The sequence below is a fragment of the Lagopus leucura genome, unplaced genomic scaffold (assembly GCF_019238085.1).
Source record: "Lagopus leucura isolate 7727_CA_CO unplaced genomic scaffold, USGS_WTPT01 Super-Scaffold_73, whole genome shotgun sequence".
Classification (NCBI taxonomy): domain Eukaryota; kingdom Metazoa; phylum Chordata; class Aves; order Galliformes; family Phasianidae; genus Lagopus; species Lagopus leucura.
Window position 1 is genome coordinate 23,527,430 of NW_024962252.1, and position 22,797 is coordinate 23,550,226.

General features: G+C 42.8%; 1 protein-coding gene across 4 annotated transcripts in view; it reads right to left on the bottom strand.

Moving 5' to 3' along the window:
* FILIP1 (filamin A interacting protein 1) overlaps positions 1 to 22,797 on the bottom strand; it is a 106,269-nt gene that overhangs the window by 15,732 nt on the left and 67,740 nt on the right. For all 4 annotated transcript variants that reach the window (XM_042880803.1, XM_042880826.1, XM_042880817.1 and 1 more), the window contains exon 5: positions 1,235 to 4,040. In XM_042880803.1, coding sequence (XP_042736737.1) covers positions 1,235 to 4,040 — 2,806 coding nt within the window. The remainder of the gene's footprint in view (positions 1 to 1,234; positions 4,041 to 22,797) is intronic.

A 22,797-nucleotide genomic window follows, 5' to 3' on the forward strand; every position in this document is an offset into this window, starting at 1 on the left:
ACTCCACCACAGTCTGTTAAACACAAAGGTGGCTACAGGCTCTGGTTCAGAAAGAAATACTCACCTACTGCCAAAAACCGGGAACAGACACTGAGGAAAACATTACTCTCTGTTTATCCACTTAAAATAATCTTACCCTAACTGCTACAGGCAGCTAAATAAGCTTTTGGATTAATACAGTACTGCTGCTTTTGTATGTTGGTCAAATTCTTCTTTCCCAACTAAAACATTGCAAAATGATGTCAAAGTCCTGGTAAATCTTAAGGGAGGGACAGGACTGTCAAAAAAGGGAACCAACATAGACAGAAAGCAGCAAAAAATGTGGTAGTGAAAGCACTTAGAAAAGTTGGTAACGTTGGTGGGACAGAAAGAACTTTGGTATTCACTGGCTGAAAGAGACTTGGAGCACAAAACAATGGTACCAGGTCTGGCTGTTCATTTCTACAGAGTCCAGTATTACAGCAGATGTTAATTAAGTTATAAATGTAATGATATTCTACCAAAGAAATATCAGCCTGCACTATCAGATGCTAAGGACTTTCCAGCTGGGCCAAAAATCACTAAGAGTATTATCAGAAGTCAGAATTTGTACTTAGCAGAAATTGCTGTCATCTTTATCATTCTTTGTCTCTTTCTCACTTGGAATTTTACAGGACTTCCATTATATTCAGTAGCTTTGCATGGACTTCCTTTCAAAGTTACTCTTTTGGGAGATAATGCCAAAAGTACATTTAGGGGCGCTTATAAACAGGAAGAAGCCCAAATTTTTACATGAGCAGATAGTGATAGGACAACGTGGAACAGTTTAGAACTAAAAGAGGTAAGATTTAGGTTAGATAATAGGGAGAAATTCTTTACTCAGAGGGTAGCAAGGTGCTGGAACTGGTTGCCCAGAGAAGCATTAAAAGCCAGGTTGGATGGGGCCCTGAGCAGCCTGATCTGGTGGGGGCAACTCTGCCCTCAGCATGGGGTTGGAACCAAGTGGTCTTTAAAGTCCCTTCCAAACCAAGCCATTCTGTGATTCTGTATCATTGTCCAATGCTGGCATAAAATTACTCATTTCCATCATAGGCAAATTCAGATCTTATAGCTAAGCTTATATCTGAAACACATGTATGGCAGCCTAGAGTTTCTCCTCTTCCCACTCATGCTTTCCCCTTTGGTGTCTTAATCCCAAACTATGCTCTCCCTTCTCCTGACCATGAAGGTTACAAAATGGGACTGTGCTGCTTACCACGGACTGCGTTCCTCGTGTGGAGGACGTAGTTACAGGTGTTATAGTGATAGTACTTGTCACCTTGCTTGCTGCAGGCCGTGAGGACAGGTTGTTCCTGGGTGACCGTAGGACAGTACCAGTGACAACTTCTTTTTCAGCTGCTATGTTCACTGGTCGGACTGTTATCACAGGACTTGCACCATCTGGTGCAGCACCAGGAGAGCGCTTAAACTGGGAACCCAAATGGATGTGGATTTTGTTGTCTTCTGTTGTAATAATATTGGCGTTGGTGTTGTATTTACGGATTGGAGATGGGACAGTTTGCTTTTCTGGTGTTACTTTGAAAACAGCCCTTCCCATGGTCATGTCTTGTGACTGCGGAGAAACAGAGATTTCTGCTGGTGCTGCGGATGTTGACACTGTCATAATCTGAATTGGTGATGTGGGTCTGTCAACGAAAGGTACTCTACCTCCCTCTGGAGACTTTTCTCTGGAGAATGTCGTTATAGTGACTGGAGACATGGAACGGTCAGGGCCCAATGAACTTTCACTGCCTTTTCCTTTTGAAGGCATAATATTTGGAGAGGGAATGATGGTTATCCGTGGCTTCTGATTTCCCAAAGTAGGAATGACAGTGGTACTTGAAAAGAATTCCTCTGAGGTTGGGCTGGTTATTTCCAAAGTAGCTGTGCTGTTCTCATGGTCTGGTGTCACCCGAATATGAAGAGGCTGACCCTGCTTTGGTGAAAGGACAACCTCCCCAGGATGTGCTGTGCCACTGTGGGCTCGGGCTCCTTTGTCTGGAGCTGCCTGAGCCCCATGTTCCCTCTTTCTCATCCATGGTATCCAAGATTTCCTCATCGCAAGTTCATTTGCTGCTGGAGGGTATCTTTCAAGCACTGAAGAACGCTCCATAGGTTTTTTCAGACCTACCTGTCGCAGATTGCTCATTATGTGGTTCTCCTCCTGGAAGGATTTCTGTATAAACACAGCTGGAGTTTCTTCTTCTGCTGCTTCACTGCTCACAGCATCTGTTTGCACACCTGTGGATGTCACAGGAACATCAACCATTCTTCGTCCATTTATGCTGGGCCTCAGAGCGCGGCTGTAACGCTTAGAAAGTTCTAACTCTCTCGTTAGATTCAGAACTTCCTGCCCCATGCTCTTGTTTTTATTTTCTTCTTCTATAAACCTTTGCTGCAAAACTGAATAATCCACTTGGAGCTGAGAAAGCTGGTCTTCTTTGTTCATCAGTTCATGGATTTTTTCCTTAAGAGCTTGAACTTCTGCTTTCAAATCTCTGCTTTTAGCCTCTTCCAGACGAAACCTGTGCCTCAACTCTGCCTCCTGGCTCACTGCTTCACCTTTTTCTATTGCTTTGTTTTTGGCAATCTGGAGCTTCATCTCTTCCAGCTGTTGAGAAAGTAAGTTAGCTTTATCTTGCTCAGTCCTAAATTTCTGCTCTAGCTGATCGTATTCATCTTCTGTCTTCATCAAATCTCCTTCAACCACTTCCAATTGTTTGAGCCGTTTTTTCAGTCTTTCAATTTCAATAGTGAGTTCCTTAATCTTGTTGTCCTCCTGACAGCCATGCTCTGGTCCTTTTCTGGCTCGACCTCTTGTAATTTCTCTCTCCACTTCCTCCATACCATCAATTCTTTTCTTTAACAGATCAAATCGACAGCTCAGTTCTGAGGACTTTTCTTCTTCACTTTTCAGTTTAACAACTAACTCATCCCTTTCTTTCGTCAAAACAGACACCTTTTCCTCCATTTCTGATTTCAGTTTCAAAAATTTCTTACTTTCTTCTATCAGTTTCTCCGTTACATCCATAACTTTCCCCTGTTCAACTTTAAAATTCTTGTTTAGACCCTCAACTCTTTTTTCTTCCTGTTTTATTTTTTCCATCATATTTTTCCGTTCATCAACCAACATTACGGTAAATGACTTCAGCTTTGTTAGGTCATCTTTTAAGCTTATTTCAGCTTTTTCCAACTTGCTTTCTGATGCCTCAAGGTCTTTCACTCGAGTCTTCACCAGTTCCAATTCATTTATCAAATCCTTAGTTAAATTCTTCTCTTTCTCCAAGTTTAAGTGCAGCTGAGTGCATTCAGACTTACTTTTACTGAAAGCCTCTTCCAGTTTCTCTAGTTCTGACATTCTCTTCTGCAACTTTTCCACTTCAAGTTTCAACTCTTTGTTATGGTGCTCTTCCTCTTGCAGTTTATTTTTCAGCTCTTTACACTGGGATTCAGTTTTTGTGATCTCTTCATCTTTTCCCTCCATTTCAAGTACACGCTTGCGGAGATTTTCAACTTCTGCCATTAAACTAGAGTTCCCACATTCCCCTTTTGCTATTTTATCTCTCAGTTCCTGAAGTTCCTCCTCAGCTTTTTGAAGACTCCTGTTTGTTTCCTCTAGCTCCTCTATTCTGCGAGTCAACCCAACCAACTTGAGCCTTAGCTGTCTGTTATGTGACTCCTGATTAGCCAGTTTAGCAGTCATCTCCTCATGTTCCTGAGAAAATGACGATGTTTTGTGTTCAAGTTCCGTTTCTAACCGCATCAGCTTTTGTCCATCTTCTTTTGCTTTTGCAGTAACAATTTTAAGCTTTTCTTCTTCTTCCTTTAGTTTTTGATTTAAATCTTGTATTTTCTGGCTTTGTTGATCAAGTTGTTCAATATGCATTTGTCTCTCATCCACCAGCATGAGTGCAAATGATTTGAGCTTGACTAGTTCTTCTCTTAGTTTATTGAGTCTCTTTGTGTGTTCTTTCTCCTTTCGGGCTTGATAGATCTTCTCCTGCTCAAGAAGTTTCTTCAATCTGAAACAAGTTAGAGCAAATGGATTAAACTACAATATACGTGTATTTGGTGCATTTCTCAATTTGGTGTAATTCTCTATTTTTAATTCACTTTCACCAAGATTCTTTTTATACCCATCAATAACCTCTGTCACCTTTCAGCATGTAACAACCTACCACATTTACATTCCCCAGCCAAAATATCTTAAATTAGAAAATTAACTGAAAACTGTATCAAATCATCCTGAATTCAGACACTGAAATTTTATACATGTCTAGATAGGAGAGACATCAGTTTTTAATTCCTTTGCATTTATTTCTCATTTAGGATGATGTTGGTAAGGATCTATCCTATCAGGATAGGTATTATCTACTCACCAATCCATTTTACTCACTTTTTTTTGCATGATGGCTTCCTCATAAATGTCTCACATATATAAAAGTGTGAAAATAAGATAAAAAAAGGAAAACCAATTGCTATATGTAACCATACACAAATGCTTATAAATGCTAATGATAAATATAGCAGCTGGACAGAAGATTATGCTAGCACATGACTGATAACCATCTGGGCATCAAAGGCATAAGAAATTAGCAGTAAGAGAAATTTGCCGGCACAGTGATAACAGATGTTAAAAGGTTTGTTCTCCTTGTCACACTGCCATTTACAGTAGCAGATGTTGTTGACTACAAGAGTCATCAAACCTTTAGCTACAACTAACCTTTGTATTTTCAAGAAATACAAAAGCACAGATCAGATCTATCCTCAGAAAGATAATACAGACCTACATTTTCCAGCATGGAAAATTGCATTAGCCAGTACCCATGCAACATTTCAATAGGGAAATGAAGCACACTTCCTATTTTATATCTATTCATATTGCAGATACACTGACATAAAAAATAAAGAGTGACAAGTAACAGAGGGATATATTCCTTACTAGTGCATTAATGCAAAAGCAGCAGTATGATTTTAAAAAGAAGACAGATATGTATGGTGAATTTACTGTGAAATGACACATTTTTCAAACCACTGTCAAAGCACCAACTTTGGTATAAGGAAGTGTAATGTAATGATTCAAATCCACTTGCTTTGCTCACCCATTCATGAAACAAATTTCTTTGTAACTGTAACACACAGTGAAGTGATAACAGCAGAGCAATTCACCACCACAGTTTCAGTGGTAGCAACTGAAACCCCCAAGTTTCAGCAAAGACCAACTTTATCAGGAGTGAACTCCTGCCCTGTAAGTGGTAGTGGGTGAAGCACGGGTACATATTCGCTCTGCTGCCCCAGGAATGAAGTGCTGCAGAGAGCTCTGGGACATAATATGTGCACCAGGGATATCTCCTGAACTCACCTGAACTCTAAGCTCATAAAGCCAGACAGCTATTAATGTTTCACTCCTCATCCCTCAGGGACCAGAGGGAACAGGAACTGGAATGAAAAGCTATGAGAAAAGAGAAGGAAGCCAGAAAGCAGAACATGATACACTAGGTAGGGAAGGAGAGGGCTGAAGAATGCATTTGAAAACAAATCAGATAGGATGTGGGAGTAAGAGAATAGTAGGAACCAGCAGGAGAGTGAAAAACAAACAAACCTTGCAGCCAACCTTACTGGTCACAACAAAATCTCTTTAGTTTTGGCAGCTCTTTGGAAAGGACTGAAAAGACATGCTGGTCTATGTATGCCTCATTATGGGTCACCTTGGAGTATCAAAAGCTAAAAAAAAACTGCTGCTATTCACAAAGCACTCACTTTTCACACTCAAGGACAAACTTTATTAGCATGCAATATATTCCCTAGCTACTTTATCACACTGCTTTATGCAAAAGTCTCTGCCAAGAACTCTCCCTATCTCTCCTAGGCTACATTTTTAAAGTAGGACACATCCTCTCACAAAATAATTTTTGCCATAACAGAACAGTGGGAGCTAGCCTCGTGGGGCCCTGAGCAACCCATCTCCCAGTCATTAACTTATAAATGAGAATATGAGATCTCATAAAAAGAGAAAATTTGAAGGTGGACTCTATCAATTAAAACAAACAAACAAATAAACAAACAAAACAACAGAAGACATCTTTGTTTTCATTTTAAAGATTTTCCCATTTGAAAGCCTATCTGGAGATGCTGAGATCATTGCCTATGATTCTGAATTGCCAGGCTGTTCATAGGGGATGTGTGCAATTTTACCTAGCAGTACAGGTAGCCAGGATGCTGTGCAGAGTGCAAAGCAATTCACTTCCCAACAGTTACCTGTGAGCCTATAGGGCTGAGAAAACCCATCCTTGGAAAACAAAAGAAATACCTGTTTGTTAATCTGAGACAAAGAAATGCCAGGGATGAAGCTAAGCAACACAAGAAGAAAGCACATCAGCACTGTCACCATGCTGTGCCTATCAGGAGGCTCAGAAGTGTGGAATAACTGGATCTGCAGTGTGGGAAAAGCAAAAATAAACTATCATAGCTGTGACAATACAACCTGGTAACGTAGCTTACACGTGCATATTGAACAGGGTAGGAAGCACCATGGAGTATTTTATGTGCCTCAGCTTTTAGAGGGTGGAACCAGACTGCACAGGGTCTGAGAAGAGAGCTTTCACACAAGCCTGATGCTTGATGGCACTTTTCCACATCCAGGAAAACTACTTCTTTAAGGGATGGATGGGGCACATCTACATCTGCACAGGTGCCAAATGAATCAACAGAATCTGTGCATTTTCAGTGTTATTTCTAGCCACTAAAAATAATGCTGATTTGAAGCTTGCTCCTGCTTTTCTGTCTCCTGTCTAACTCTTATACCTCAGCAGCTAAACCAGAATTTCAGCAGGACTGCAAAGTGGTATTGCCTCATCCTGACCCTCACAAACGGTTTGTTATCGGGCTTCTCATCTCACTGCTGCTGCTGTTTGCTAAGTGACATCGGCCTGCGTGGGCTCTGCTAAAGGCTGAGAGCACTGCAGAGACTCACAGCACGCGTCCTTAATGTGTCATCTAGAGCATTAACTGCATTCCAGGTTGTCAGGAGGTTGAAAGCACCTGCATTTAGAGTCAAAACAAGCAAAAAAGAAAAGGGGGGGAGGGGGAGGAACTCACAACACAACACTTTAGTAATGAAATGTGAGCTAGTGACAACAATGACAAGACAATAGTTAGGCACTCTGAGCCCAGTGCCTGCATTTGCTGTCTTGGTTTGCTTATCTTTTTTTAGAGATGAACATAACTATTTGGATAAAGTTATATAATCTACAGCCATCAGTATCAGTCTCATGGGCTGAGCATCCAGCCCACAGTGGGGGTGAAGGCAGATCCACTTAGTGCTTTGTGACAGCAGATCTTAACTGCTGCTTGTCAGTGGAAAGCACTGATGATATCAGCATAGCACTTCCCTTTTCCCACAAGTTTCTCAACTCTTTACAAGGGTAGATAATGGCAGGACAAGGGGCAGTGGTTTTAAATTGAAGGAGGGAAGATTTAGGTTGGATGTCAGGGGGAAGTTCTTTACTGTGAGAGTGGTGAGGTGCTGGAACAGGCTGCCCAGACAGGTTGTGGATGCCCCGTCCCTGGAGGTGTTCAAGGCCAGATTAGATGGGGTCCTGGGCAGCCTGGTCTAGTATTAAATGGGGAGGTTGGTGGCCCTGCAGGTGGCAGGGGGGTTGGAGCTTTATGATCCTTGAGGTCCCTTCCCACACAGGCCATCCTGTGATTTTGTGATTCTGTGATTCCCTACCTATTATATCAAAGCATACAGTTCAAGTCATATGTTGAATGCAAGACCTTCTGCTGCCGTGAGGGTCCAGGTGCTCTTCCCTCTCCTTCCTTTCTTTTGCTGTCAGCAGAAGGAAAGCTGGTGGGAGTGCTGCAGTGGGGTTAAGGACATGGAGACATCTGTAGATCAGTCAGCTTGAAGAACAGGAAGACACAGTAGTGAGGAGAGAGCAGCTAAAGACTTGGCTTTAACCTTCATGAGCAGTGTGCTAGAAACTGCCAGCAAGGGTGAAGAGGTGAGTGGAAAGGTACCAGCCCTCCCTGTCCCCCTTCCTGAGGGTTTGAGGCTGAAGGGCCTTTTTGCTTCCCCTTCCCTCCTAGAAGCTTCAAATGGGCTGGGATACCAACAGCTGCTGAACACTCCAGAGAATTGGCCCTGCTACTGTTGTTGAGCTTATGTGCCTAAGTTCTGTCCTACCAGTCCTGAATGACTTGCTCAGGCTGGGGCTGATCACTCTGTCAGGTCTAGAAGGCATTTTTTCCATAAAGGAAACCTGGCCAAAACCATACAGTTTCCCCCCTCTGCTACATGCTTGCTGCCAGCAAGTCTGGCTATTATGTCAGTGTGTTTGTAAGAGACAGTACTGGATTACAGTGCAGACTCGGTTTGTAACACCAGCACATCGGCTGTGCTGGGGAGGTGCCCAACATCTCTTCTATGGTTACAGACTTAATTTAACCACATGCATTGTTTTTCCTGCTTTACTTCAGTGTATGTCAAATTCATTCACTGAGGCACATAGGAGGAACCCCACAGTATCATCTTCACAGCATCTGTCCTAAGACTAGAATGAGACTTCACCATGAACTACAGCTTACAGGTGGAGAATGATGCCGTGGTGGCTCATAAAGACAATAACTTCATACAAGAAGAGCTTTGGTGGGTTTTACTGAATTTTAGATGGGACTTAGTTTATCTGTAAACAGTAAAAGATGTGGGAGCAGCAAGAGCTGAACCAAAATCGAGCATTAGGTGTTCTCTACATTTGCAAAAGAAATTACAAGCAGTGATTAAGTAAGCACTGTCTTGCTTTCTAATACACTTCATGAAAACATTTGAAATACAACAAACTTAGGAAACTGGGAAGTGCTGCCTAGTGCTGGCTGGTAAGAGCCCTCCTTATCTGGATGAGGAGCTACAAGATATGGTTTAGTGGCTTGTAGTAGCAAGGGTAATGAGAGGATGGTTGGACTAGATGATCTTGTAGGCTCTTTCCAACCTTATGATTCTATGATTCTTCAAGGTGGCACACAGTATTTTAAGAAAATATAACGAAGTTTCAAGTTACTTAGAGTAAGATGCTCAATGATTTCCAAAAACTGTGCATGACCTGGTACAGGAACATTTAGATCCCACTGTGCAAGAAGGCTGAGGTGAGCTTCCAAGAGATCTCCAGGTATTTAGCGAAGAACCCGTGATAGATGTAGAGTGATCCAGAGTGATGTGAAGAACTGTTCTCCTACCATCAAGACAGTGACAGCAGAGTGGGAAGAGGCTGGAAAGCAGGTGAGACCTTTGGGGCACCTTTTAACTGAACTCTTATACAGCCCCAAGGTCCACAGAAATCCAGCACAAAACCGCATCAGAGATACTACTCCTATAGTACTCTCTTCTACCATTACAACTCCCACACATTTCTTCTGATGGGATGCCATGACTTCCACCCTGCTTTGTGGGCTGTTGAGATGGTAAGAGAAGCAGCCTGATGAGGGTGGGATGGGCTGGCTGGCAGCTGGTGGGGGCAGCTACCCATCACCTGAGACAGTCTGCAGTCACTCACTGTCCTGGGTGAGCCCTGGGAGGCCTTCCCTCATACCCACCTCATGCCCACCTCAGACCCACCCTATAGCCACTTCACACCCAACTTCATGCCCTTCTCTTATCCTCTCATGCCCACTTCATACCCAGTGGCAGAGAGAAGATGGGTGACATCAGGTCCTAGGGCAGGGAAAGTCATTTGTTTTGCTTTCTCCTTCCTATCCACCAAAACTTAAAGCCAGCTAGCAAAGGAACATGTGCTTGAATTGCTGTGGAACTTGCTACGGAACTTCTCAAGCTGTTTGACAGTTTATCTGACATCAGAATCTATCAACGCTGAAAACAAATAAAACTTGTAAAAAGAACAGTTGTATATCCGGTGAACCTAAGGAGAAATTTTTGTGGCTATCCTCCATGCAAAATTAAAGTGCAAAAAAAAATCACACGCTGAATGAACTTCTGAGATGTGACTGTATCAAAGCATATCAAAAGCAAATCAACACTCTTGCTGCTTCAGAACTACATGACAGTTCCCAAATGATACCACGGGAAACATTTTCTCGATCTAAGAGTATGCACAGCTTGTCTTACATTGTAATTTCTTCTCCTCTTTGCCAATTTCTAGCGCTGACGTTGTACAAACGGAAATTTTTCCACCTCCCCGACATCCCCACCCTGCTCCAAATCAAGCCATCCACACTGACGCCCGCCTTGCTCAACCTGCGGCTCTCGGAGCCCGAAAGTTCCCGGTGCACCTGCGGGCTGCATCCCCACCTCGGCACGGTCCCTGCAGCTCTCCCGGCCCGGCCCGGCCCCCGCTCCCCGCTGCTGCCCGCATCCCGCAGGCGGGCGGAGCGCGCAGGTACGAGAGCGCCCGGCACCGCTCACGGTAAACACAGCGAAACGACAGCAAAGATAGTAAAAGTAATGGAAAGGAAAAGTATGAAAGGAAAAGTAATAAAAAGGAAAAATAACAACAACAACACAAAGGAAAATAAACAACAAAAACGAAAATAATGGGAAATGATGATTAAAAAAAATAGTACGTATTAAAGATAAAAACGATACAATAAATCGCAATGATCTTACCTTATAATTAGGCTTTTTTTTTTTTTTTTTTTTTTTTTTTTTTTTAAAGCTACCAAAATAAATCACCTGCAGCCACCGGGCAGCCCCCGACGGCGGGACGGAGCCGCGGCTCAGGTCTCCCCGTGTCCCCGCCGCGTCCCCGCCGTGCCGCTCGCGGAGGGCCGCGGCGCCGGCCGGGGCAGAGAAGGGGTGGAGCGGGGAGGCGGCGGCCGTGCCGCGGGGCCGGGGCGGCGGCCGCGGGGCGACGGCGGGAGCAGGGGGGCTGCGAGGGGAGGGGGCCGCCCTGCCCGCCCCCATGGTGGGCTCCGGGCGGGCTGCGGGCGGCACGGCGGCGGGCGTGTGGAGGAGCCCGCCTGGGGCCGGGGCTGAGCTCGGGGCCGCCCGTAGCAACGCGGGACGCGCTCCAGGCCCCCCTGCCAGAAGTCTGTGCCGAGGACTTCGCAGACCCGCCGGACGGGCAGGTCGTAGGCGAGCGATGGAAAAGCGCTCATGTGATGTCGGAGGGTGCTACTTGCCCCGAGCTGAGCTACTAGGCACAGGAGAGGTTTCTCGATTCAGTCCACGCGTTCCATCGGAACGGGGCTGAGCTGCAGAGCAGGTGATGGAGGCACGGAGGCATGAAGAAACCCTCTGGGGATTTGGTGCACGTGCATATTTGGTTTGGGAAAATCGTGCATAGCAGCAAGGCCAACCGAGATCGTGTATGAGGTCTGAAAGCACCATTCTGCCAGATCCCTGTGATAAAATGTCTTCAATCACCCTTTTTGTTCCCAAAGTGACACAAAGGGATTTGGGGATTCCCTCAGTTTTCCTGATAGCTCCATCCATTGGCCACGGTCACCTGTCCAGCCTCAGCAGGAGAACTGGAAACCACTCTGCTCTTCTCACTCCCCTTCTCCTTCTCTTTTATTTTTTACTCTTCCCCTTCTCACTGCTCACCCCCTACTCTTGGGAAGCCTCTGCTACCCCAAACCGCTGAAAGCATATCACATCAAATACAATTATCCACAAAAATGGGCCAGCGTGCATTTACAATCTGGGGAAACTATTCAATTCCTTTCACTACTTTTCCTTAGGACCCTTGCCCTTGTCAGTATGCTGGCTGAGCAGCGTTCACTTGCAAAGCAGGTGCTTGACAATTGATTCTATGCTCACAGTTCGAGGCCCTATTTTCCGCATGCCCATCAGGCTGCTGGGCAAAGTTGCAGGTTTCTGAGTAGGAAACAGAAACTCCACGGGGTGGGGGCTGGTGGGGACACTGGCTGCAGGGTACTTAGGACATGACAGTTGGGTCCCAGCCCTGTCTGCCTCTGAACCCTGGCACATCCAAGCCCCAGCTCCAACAAGCTGCCAAAAATGGGAGTTACGCTCAGCGTAAAAACGTCATTATCCATGTAAATCAGCTTCGTGTGACTTTACAAGTGCCATGGAGGAAATGTGTCACATGAGCTCAACAGGGGTCAAGTCACATTTTCCAGGGAAACACACATCAGCCTGAATCACACTCTCCCTTTCCATTCTCCCCTAATTTCATGAACTAAACACTTTCTAGAATGAAGCAACTTTCTAGAATCTCTGCTACAGAGAAATTGACACCTCCTGCATGCAAAGCTGATGCATCCCAAGATATTTCTGTCACTTTAGTGTCACAGGAAAGTTTCTGCACAATACCCACATTTGATTATACAATTAGAAATTACCACAACCTACATGCCTCAAGTAGACAAATGTTCTGCTTAATCTACTTACCCTGTCCTTACATGTTTGCTTTTGCAGACCTACTATCTGTTCTGGTAGAGCTACACATTCTTTAACAAGGGAAAACTACACATACACAATGAAAAACACTAAAATAAATATTCACTATTGAAATAGAACAGTGTGGCATGTAGAGGGATCACAGTTTTTTGACCCTGTAGATCACCTACATAGAAGTCTGTGGCACGAGTTTCAAAATAATTGGCAGCAGTAGCAGGAGGGCAGCCTCAAGGCAACCTGCTCCCAGAAGCACTGAGCACTCTGCAAGCAGGTTTCAGAGCTAGCTACCTGCTGGCAGAGGATTTGCTCCGCTGCTGTTGCTCCTGGCTCAGACCCAGACCTGGCTGGCTGCAGTCTCTTCACTCCCTGCACAACTGTCACAGTCCCACAGCACCCACTGCTCAGTCCTGGCCTCCTCCTCACCACTCTACTCCATTTCCAGCCCTCACCTCTTCCAAATTCACAGCCTTCATAGATGTCCCTTTCTGTCTGCCCTAGCTCTTCTTTCTTCCATTCCAGGGATGTCAAGAGGATTCTTACTCAATATTTGTATTAGCAGAGGAACTGTGTGTCCATAGCAGCCAGTTTTGTACAGATATGACTTAAAGATGGGAAAGCCACTGCAGGTTCAGACCATCTTAAAAAATCTGACCACTCACAGCAGCCATTTGACTCCTGTCTGTACCACACACCTCAAGGTGTTATCTTTATCTGTCACCAATTTGGCAGCAAAAAATCAGCAGCCAGAACAATAGTATGCTATAAGAAGATCAGAAGGCGATTGAAGGCACTACTAACGTCCTTACTAGGCAACCTAGTAAGGGACACATTAAAGGTAATACCCAGAGTATGGCTCAAAGCCTGTTCCAGTCTAAGCCACCATCACCCTGGTGTAAGCAGAGTCACAAGGACACCAATGATGGTGCCAAATTCTAAAACTGACTGATTGAGGTCAGAGTGGACTCTGGAGATGTCTAATCCAGGCATGGGCTGAGAGCAGGCTCAGTCAGAGCAGCTGGCACACAGCCTGCTCCACTTGAGTCTTAAAGACCTTTATGGATGGAGACATCAAAGACTCTCTGGGCAATCTGTTTAGGGCCTGACCAGCTTCATGCTGAAAGAGATCTTGATTAGGTCAGATCACAGAGACAAGGTGATGTACACCATACATGTTGCCTCAAGGTAGTCACCACTGACACCTGTGACCATCAGCAATCCTGAGAAGGCACTTAGGACTGACCACCAGCTTCTCCAGCTTACTCTCTAACTCAGAAATAAAAGCACATGAAATGAGATGCAGACACAGAAGTTGTCTGGATGTGAGCCGACAGTGCAAGACAGTGCAGAGAAAGCAGAGCACAGTAGTGGCATACCTGCAGTCTGCACTAGCTATGTTTGCACCATCACCAGGCCAACCCCTCCTGGTACCCAAGAGAACAGCAGCACTTGAGGTACAGAAGACATCTTGTAGGATGTCACAGTGAAGGCCAGCTAGACCTTCAACCTCCACAGCTTTTTTTTTTCACTGGGAAGACACTGTCCAAGAACTGTGTTCCCGAATAAAGCAGTAATTGTAACACTGTAGGACCAGATAAGAAAATCACAAAAATAAATGCAGGAGATTGAATAGATAGGAATTCCAAATTCCTGCTCACCCCCGAAAGTCAGAAATTGCACTGTGCATCTCTGAAAGTCAGAAATTGCACTGTGCATCTGGCTCTCTGCTATAAAGGAGAGTAACTGGGAAGCAAAAGATGGAATTGGTTTAACTATTTAATGATGCGCTAATAGCCTACACATTTCTTTGACACGTTGCGCTCTTTAAAATGCACTGAACTGTGCACAGCAATGGATTTTTCTTGTAGATTGTAGAGGCTTGTAACCCATGATAGCCTTATTATAAAATTTTCTGTAAGTGGGGCTTTGTAATCCTTCCAGGGACTCCCCTATTCTCTGTTGGCTCTTTATCTTCAGTGTAGCAACATATGTAACATTTATGAGGAAGGCAGCCCTTGCAACTCCCTCCAAGTTTTCTAATATGTTGCAAAAAGTCCAAATATTTCTGTTTGTGCAAAACAAAACACCTGGTTTGTGCTTACACACACAGAAAAGTACCCTCTGCAGCTTGCCAGACTGAAATTTTTGTTTATAAAACCCCAAACTGAAAACTTTCCATCACTTTTCACTTATTCATTTTGGTAAGTCAAACTCATCTGGTTAAGTCAAACCTGTCCTCCACTTTCTATTTATGCAATTGCCTGCTCTGAGCTTAAGAGATACGAGTTCAGTGCCACTTTGATAGAACGTGAAAACTCCAAATATTGACGGAGAGCAGAGGCTGATATTAATTTGCTGCTAAAGATGATACCTTGTGCCTTCTGAACACAAATAAATAATGAAGATAGAGGTAACAAATTCTTGAAACATGACTTTGTGGGAAAAGCCTGAGAAAAAAGATTTCGAGTTGGACTCCATGCTGTTATATCTCAAGCAATATATTTTATACGGCTTACGTCATGCACACTAAGAACTTAATTTGGTGAGCTACACTGACAACTGGCTTTGTTCACCTTTGTTCTTATTTAAAACAGGTTGTTCCATGCAGCTGTTAAAAAAGCCATGCACGCACACACATGCACATACATTCACACACGGGCTTTTTTATTACTCCCCAGATCTTTCTAAATATGTAATGCTGCTTAGATTTAAAATTCTTTTTCTCTTTGCAGCACGAGAATTGCCCTACGCCAGGATTTGCTGCCTTTTATGGAAGCATGATCCAAAAGTTTAACAAAAGCGATTCTGGCTTTGTTTTTCTTTTGCACATTTTTTGTCTTCTGCTTTTCTACTGTTCATCATATTTGTGTGTATCATCTTGGAATCTGGGAAAGATCAGTATCTCCAGTATTGCACATGTGACTCAGATATTTTACTAAATAAACAGAGTAAAATTAACTACTTTAACTATTGTATGATCATTTGGTGCAAACCAGTTCTGGGAAGACCCAGTGCCTATGTAATACTGTGCCAAACAACATGATTGATACGATGACTTCTGCTTTATTTTTGCTACATCTTTAAATAAGATCTTTTTCCATCTTTACCATCATCTTTCTTCCATCTGCTGTCCACCCATCAATCCCTACTGCACTCTACCTTCCCCAACACCTGGTAGTAGTGTCTGGAGTCACTGTGACAGGAGCTTATGCATAGGAGTGTTTACAAGTAAACAAGTGGAGAGGCTTAAAAATCTAGATTTAAGAAGCATAATCGTCCATGTAATTGCATGCATTGTGCGAGCCAGGTTTGGTCTCAGGCTGCACTGTACAGCAGCCAGGTGGCCTGAGAACAAGAGTTTGCTCAAGTGGAGTCAGTAGAAAGGATCTCTCCTTCAGTGCAGGGTCTCAGATTTTCTTACAAATGCAGGCACTGCTTGCAATATTTTGTATTACATTTTGCCACCTTAATCACAGTTTGACACAAGGATAAAGCAACATGTGCTTATAATAACACACAGAAATAAATCATCTCATAAAGATTCCTTTCTGATTTTTAAACATGAGCTCCTGTGAGCTCCATAATCACTGATTTATCAAATAATGAGTCCTCAGTAGAAATTTCAGATGCTGTGCAAGAGAGTAGTTGGCTGCTGCTCTTATGACTTAAACTGAGACTGATAGATTTTAACATCAGCACTGACTAATCCCAGCTGTCACCACATCTTAATATGCCATGTCCCAACTGTCAGTCTGAAGAGCTATGAAGGTATTTCTGATACCATTCATGTCAGGACCCTCAGCTTTTGCCCTGAACACAAAGGAGAACACACCTGCCCCCCATATCTGTCTCACAACCACAGCTTTATTCATGCTTTTTGCCCCTGTGTTCTGGAGTTACACCATAAATAGGGAGGTAGGGGAGAAGTATAACACAAAATTCCTTAATCTATACAAAATTTCTCTAGTGCCACATAGCTAAATCACACAGCTCATGCATTTGTTAGGTTTGCTGCTTGCATCGTGTCTACTGAGAGGCAATTATAGCAGAGAAGGAAAGATGAGAAACCCTACATATAAATCTGATCTAGAGACAAATCTATATTTTGGTCACCCTAATTTGCTTGCTTCCTACCCTTGGAAGATCTGTCATCTTACCTGAGTTCCACATCTCCATTACAGGTTATCTGGGATGCCTGGTAACACATTTTTACCAGACAACACTATGGGGAGGCGTATTCTAGGAACCAAGGAGACATGAGCTGACCACAGTGCTTGTTTATGGATGGGAGCCATAGTGCTTCCACTGGAAGGAAGAGTTGCAAGGGACTGCCTCTAGAACCAGCACTTGCTAGCTGCATTAATGGCCCAGGAAGTGGTACACCTGGTTTTATTCTTTTCTACATTGCTTTCCGTGCTGCTTTAAAGTGTTACTGGATCAGGCGAGCATACTGGTAAGCTTGTGAGTCTGGATGCATAGAACCCATGGGCCTCCCATCACTCTAGACCTATTGGCTGTATGTTCACAGCAATGTTAGAAATCTATGTTCATGATGGCACAGCAGTCCAGTGACAAACAGGGGCAAGATGTTTTCCCTCAACTTCTCCACAGCCCATACGCCCTCCCCAGGACCTTCTTCACACCTCAGGGCAGCTGAATGACACCTGGCAGGGAAGGTGGCATTGCAAGGTAGGAGGTCAATCTCATACAATAAGCCTGGATCATAAGCTGCTGCTCCTCACAGAATCACAGAATTGCAGGGTCAGAAGGGACCTCATGAGATCATCAAGTCCAACCCCTCTGCTAAAGCAGATACCCTACAGTAGGTTGCACAGGTAGGCATCTAGATGGGTCTTGAATATCTCCATAGAAGGAGACTCCACAACCTTTTGGGGCAACCTGTTTCAGCACTCCATCACCCTTACCCTAAAGAAGTTCTTCCACATGTTAGTACAGAACTTCCTATGTTCAAGTGTTAGGCCATTACTCCTTGTGCTATCAGTACACACCTCATAGAAGAGCCTGGCCTCATCCATTTGCCTCCCACCTCCCTTCAGATATTTATAAATATTTATCAGATCCCCCCTCTGTCTTCTTTTCCCCAGGCTGAACAGACATAGGTTACTCAGCCTTTCCTCATACAGAAGATGCTCTAGGCCCTTTATCATCCTGCCTGTACTTGCCTTACAACTTTTTTTCCATCACCTCTTCATCACTCTCTGAATAACTGCACCACTGATGTGTCCTGGTCTCACTGATTGTGTTTATTGACTTTTGACTTCCACTGAGCATCCTTGCTTACCAATTGGTGTTATTTTTCAAAATGCTGCAGTGGTGCAAGTACAAATGATGCCTCACATAACAAGAGAGGCAGCGGTTTGGAAAAGCTTACAGCCTCCTTGGCAGAATCAGTAGACAACACTGACCAAAAAATGATTCAAAATAATTCAAAATACGTATAAAGACATCATTTGTCTATAGAAAATGCGATAAAATAAGATTGTCATAAATGCTTATCATCATAAACAAATGGAGACAGGAGTTATATAAAAACATAAAAGAAATAAATATTGTTGATGATTTATTTTGCTGAAGAGCAAACTCTTATTCAAAAGCCATAATTCCACTGAAGAAATCGTAGTATGTAATATATTCACATATATATAATATTACATATTTCTAACTGTATACTTTTGTGGGTATGTGCAGACACGCACAACATTTTTAGAGTTCTTACTCGGAGTCTCATTTAACCCACTGATCAAGAGGAGCTCTACTGACTTCAAAGGAATTGCACCACTCCCAGCTTTGTGCTCATGGAATCCAGACACAGGTCGGTGCTTTTATGGATTAGTTACTTTCTAAGAGCCAGAGAAGCTGGATGGAGAGAGCTCAGTGTGCTAATGATGGGCACAACACAATAGTGCCTGCCAGCAACAGCAAGTTGTTCCATTGGGCTGTCAGGTGAGGACATGAGCCAGTCACACCAGGACATGGGTGTCTCTACTGAAGGATTAACACAAAGCATGAGCTCTGCAACAACTGTAAGCAGTAGCACTTTATTCCCCCTTCCACCAGAAAGGACAGTGTTCTGACCCTCTATTTTTGGAAACCAGGGTTGTATTCCATTCAATCATTTGCAAAATGAAAAAATGTTGAAAGCTATGCATCATTCTAAAATGAGTTAAGTCACCAGGAAAAGCCTGATATTGAAATGATGAAAAAGAATACTTCTATCCATTTCTAATTCCTCTGAAAATAAACATTCTAAATGGAACTGTAAAGGAACTTTCATCTGTGATATACATACTTGTCATCAAGAGACACTTTTTCACCTATGACATAATTGCTATCATCACAGAAGCACTGCTGTCACTCTGCCATAGTTTAGCTTCATTTTCTGCTAATTTCTTTGTCTCTTCTCATTAAGGCATTTCATATGTAGCTACGTTACTATCAACCGTTCCCTAGCATAAGCAACTGGATAATAGAACTGTGTGAATAATTGATTTTTCAATTCCATAGCTGAACCAAAAATTCAATAAGTAATTATCAAAGAAAAAGAAGGGAAAAAAAGCTTTATTTTTCTCTCTAATTCGAGTGAAAAAAATGTTTCACGTGGATTTCAGTGAAACATCTGTTCATCTTGAATGAGACTTTTCCTTCCATCTCTGTCATTTTAAGAAAAGCAGCAGACTAAGAGAAAATTGGCACCACTCACCAAACCAACAAGTGAGATGTCTTCCCTATCCAGGAAATGCAGAGCCCTGACTCTGTAACTTCCTGTGTCTGGGAAATGTGAATGCCCAGGCACTGACCTGCCAGGACATTCTCACCCCTTGTATGGAAAGAACTCAAAAGTATGTAAGTGATTTGTAAAAGGTTACCTGGGAAGAGTGGGAACACATTTCCTTAGGAGACCAGAGGAGGCAGTGTGACTGGGATGGCATCCTCCAAGAGCTGAGTTCAGATTCCATCAGGGTTTGGATCCCCCAGTCCAAGTGAGCTGCACAATCACAGCATCATTTGATATGCTCTATGAATAGTCACCAGATTTTCTTTGGCACTGTTTGTAACAATCTTCTTATAACTAAAAGGGCCTTTGTAAAATAATTTTTTAAAAAATAGTCTGAACACAAACCATGGCAATGCAGTATTATCATCATAGGTGCTTTATAAATATGAGCTGAATTATACTTTTTGTGTTTTACATTCCTTTTTGCTTACATTTGCTTTGGAAATTTCACAGGAAAGTCTAGTTTGGATTTTTGCATCTCCTTGTTTGTTTTTTTTTCAATTCTGCATTAAGATTTTTCTTCATATAAGCCTTAAAAGGAAATGAAATGGTGCAAGTATAAAACTAATTACTGCTAGCCTTCACTGTTGTTGCTGTGCCTATAATCTACCAGCCATTATTTGTCAGTGTTTTCCAGAGGTCTTAAATAACGTTATTGCCTCGTGGTACTTGGCACTTAAACTCATAAGTAGAAAGGACTTCTGCCAAAAATCTCTTATGGCTGACTTACATAGATATGAGAACACAACAGGAGCTATGCTGCGTCAGACTGGGCCTGTTCATTCCCAATATTCTGTCTTTAATTATGGCTGGGGAGATGAGACCACAGAAAGGACTAAGGCAGGGTCCTGCCTGTGGCTTCAGCTCACCCTAGCAGCCCCAACTTCCTCCCAGGTAACTGGGATTAATTCAAAGTCACGGAGCCTCATTCAAAGCCTCTATTGATTATCTCCACTGTTCAGAATCCACACTTCTGTGTGAAAGGAGGACTAATATGGCATGAAGAGGTAAAATCACTTGTTCATGTATCCAACAGCAGTACTATCATTAAGATTTCAGTTTTAATTAAGCCTCTTTTTGATCTTACGAACTCCTCAGGTGAGACCTTGAGTCAGTTTCTGTTTCCATTAATGATCTCTGTCAGTAGCCCTGTCAATTATGCCAAACTCACAGAGATTCACTTGAATCCATTTCTCTCCTAGTTCTCTTCTTTCTACCTCCTCTTCACCACTGCTCTTGGTTATGTTCTACTATTTCAGCAAAATTCTCACAACTGCAAGGAAAAGGTACTTGAGACCCTGCCTTTGAATGACAAAAAAAGATGTGAAAAGCATTGCATCTGTTTAGGGATAGGAAAGCTCCTGTATAGGCCTACCGAGTAAGAACAGCCTGCAAAATCAGGTGTAAAATTAAGGTACTTCATGCGAGTTAATGGAAGTTGTTTAACTGTGAGCAAGTCTTGAATGTCTGTAGGACATTAATTTACATTGTATGACATATTCTTTGCTAGTCATTCTGCATATCTCTGAGCAGATAAACTTCCATTTAAACACAAAGCAAATGTTCAACATGTTCAAGCCCAAATACCATTCTAGCATATATTTATACTTGTAAATAAGTGGTATCTGTATAAAAAGTTTTAAATTTCAGTGAAACTTAGCATGTCCACTGAAATCTGTTTCTAATATCTCTGAATGAGGAAGCAATTTTCCTAACATGACCCTAATTCAGATTTTGTTTTCTTTGCCTAAAAAAATAACAACCTAAAAAGATGGCCTCAATGGAGCTGTGAGCTGATATTTATTTCAGCAGTATAACTCTGAAAAATGCCAAAGGCCCCTTAAATGTTGAAATTGTTACCTATTGCACCCTGGACAGTGTTCGGGTCCATGAACAGATTTTGAGTGAAGTAATTTCCCCCCTCCCCCCTGTCTGACCCTGAGAGCATTTGAATCAATGCTTTTAGCAAGCAAACTTGCTAGCAATAATGAACTACATATAGTTTTGTATAATAATTCTCTCTCAAGGGCTGTGAAGCCGGTGCCTACTTAGTAATAATTTTGGAAGAATAGCTGAAACAACACATAATGCTTTTTTATATAATTCCAGAAGTGACTGAAAGACTGGACAGTTTTGAGGACTATCCAAGTGTGAAGAGATGGATTTGGACTACTCCCAGCTCATGGCAAGCCTTGCATTGTGTAAGACTCAAAATACTTTCCCATTGTTTCTTCACAGTTGAATGTGGCTGTTTGTTCTCTCATTTTTAAATTACCTTTGGAGCCATTTTGCTGGAGCCTGGGACAAAATTCATTGGTCGAAACACAAACTTTGAGTAAGTCTCAAGGAATAACAGCTGCTGCCTTGCAGTCAGCTAGAGCTGTAAAACAGGACCTGTAAAATGGATGACCTTCGCATTTACTTAACTGTGTAGAAATGGTATTTGTCAGTGCCAGTTTCTTTTTCATTTATTTCTTCTAGTAGACTACCACAGGATCTGTAATTTGTGATCCTAAGAATATATTGCAAGGAAAAGAATAAAAAGTGTTTATCTCTGTTATTAAACTGTTTTCCCTACCTTACAAGATTAAAAGTTTAAAAATGCAATTACTGAAAAGTAGACAGAGAGTGACTCAGTGCTTTACCACAGCCAGCACTGTGCGGTAAGATGAGTAACTACTGTAGGCAGTGGTGAATTCCCACAGTCCCATTGGGCTGGCTTTCCCTTTTTTTGGGTCACAATTTGGAAACCAGGACAGAGAAATAACCAACAGATGAGAAAATCTAGTCAGAGTATGAACATGGCTAAGAATTCTTGGAAGAAAAAAAATAGCACTGAAATAAGAATTTTTTTTGGTAAATAAAATTAATTTCTAGACTTTAAAGGAACAGATTGCACAGTTGCAGGTTAGAGTCTGTGCTGTTTTCACTATGTACCTCACCCTAATATAGTATGGGGCTACTCTTATCACAGAGTTTGGCCTTAAGCTGATAATCTGTACAGATTTATTAGCCTTGAACACTTCATACCTTTGACTTGATTTTTCTTTAAACAAGTAATTGACTGATGGATGTTCCGTTGTGTTGTTTTTCTGCCAGCTTCATTATTTCAGTCTCAATAAAAATCAAGAGCAAATGCAAACTGGAAAGGTAATACACACAAAATCTCCAAGTGATTCCACACCCCAGCCTCTCTGCTTGCTTGGGTCCAGTAAATAAAGGGAAGCAAAAATGCCCAAGTGCTCCACGGAGAAAGGCTTGGTGCTGCCGTCTCGTGGGAAAAGGGAGAATGGACACTTGGGCAATAAAAGCAGAAATGTAAAAAGGGAAAACAAAAGAGGATTTTCTAAAACTTGCTAACATCAACAGTCCCATTTTTTGTTTAAAGACGGCTGTGCGCTTTATTGCTTGCGGATCGCTTTCCTTTGCAGGTGATGCGGGCCCAGAATTACATCACCAGTTGAGCAGCCAAGAGCATCCTGGTGCCAGGATGACTGAAGCTGAGAGGAATGTATTATCACAGACCGCAGAGGGACTCGCCAGTGCATTCCTTGCTGGGGGTGCTGTGATGGGGGAGGCAGAGAGGAGATGATTTTACGCAAAGGCTGAA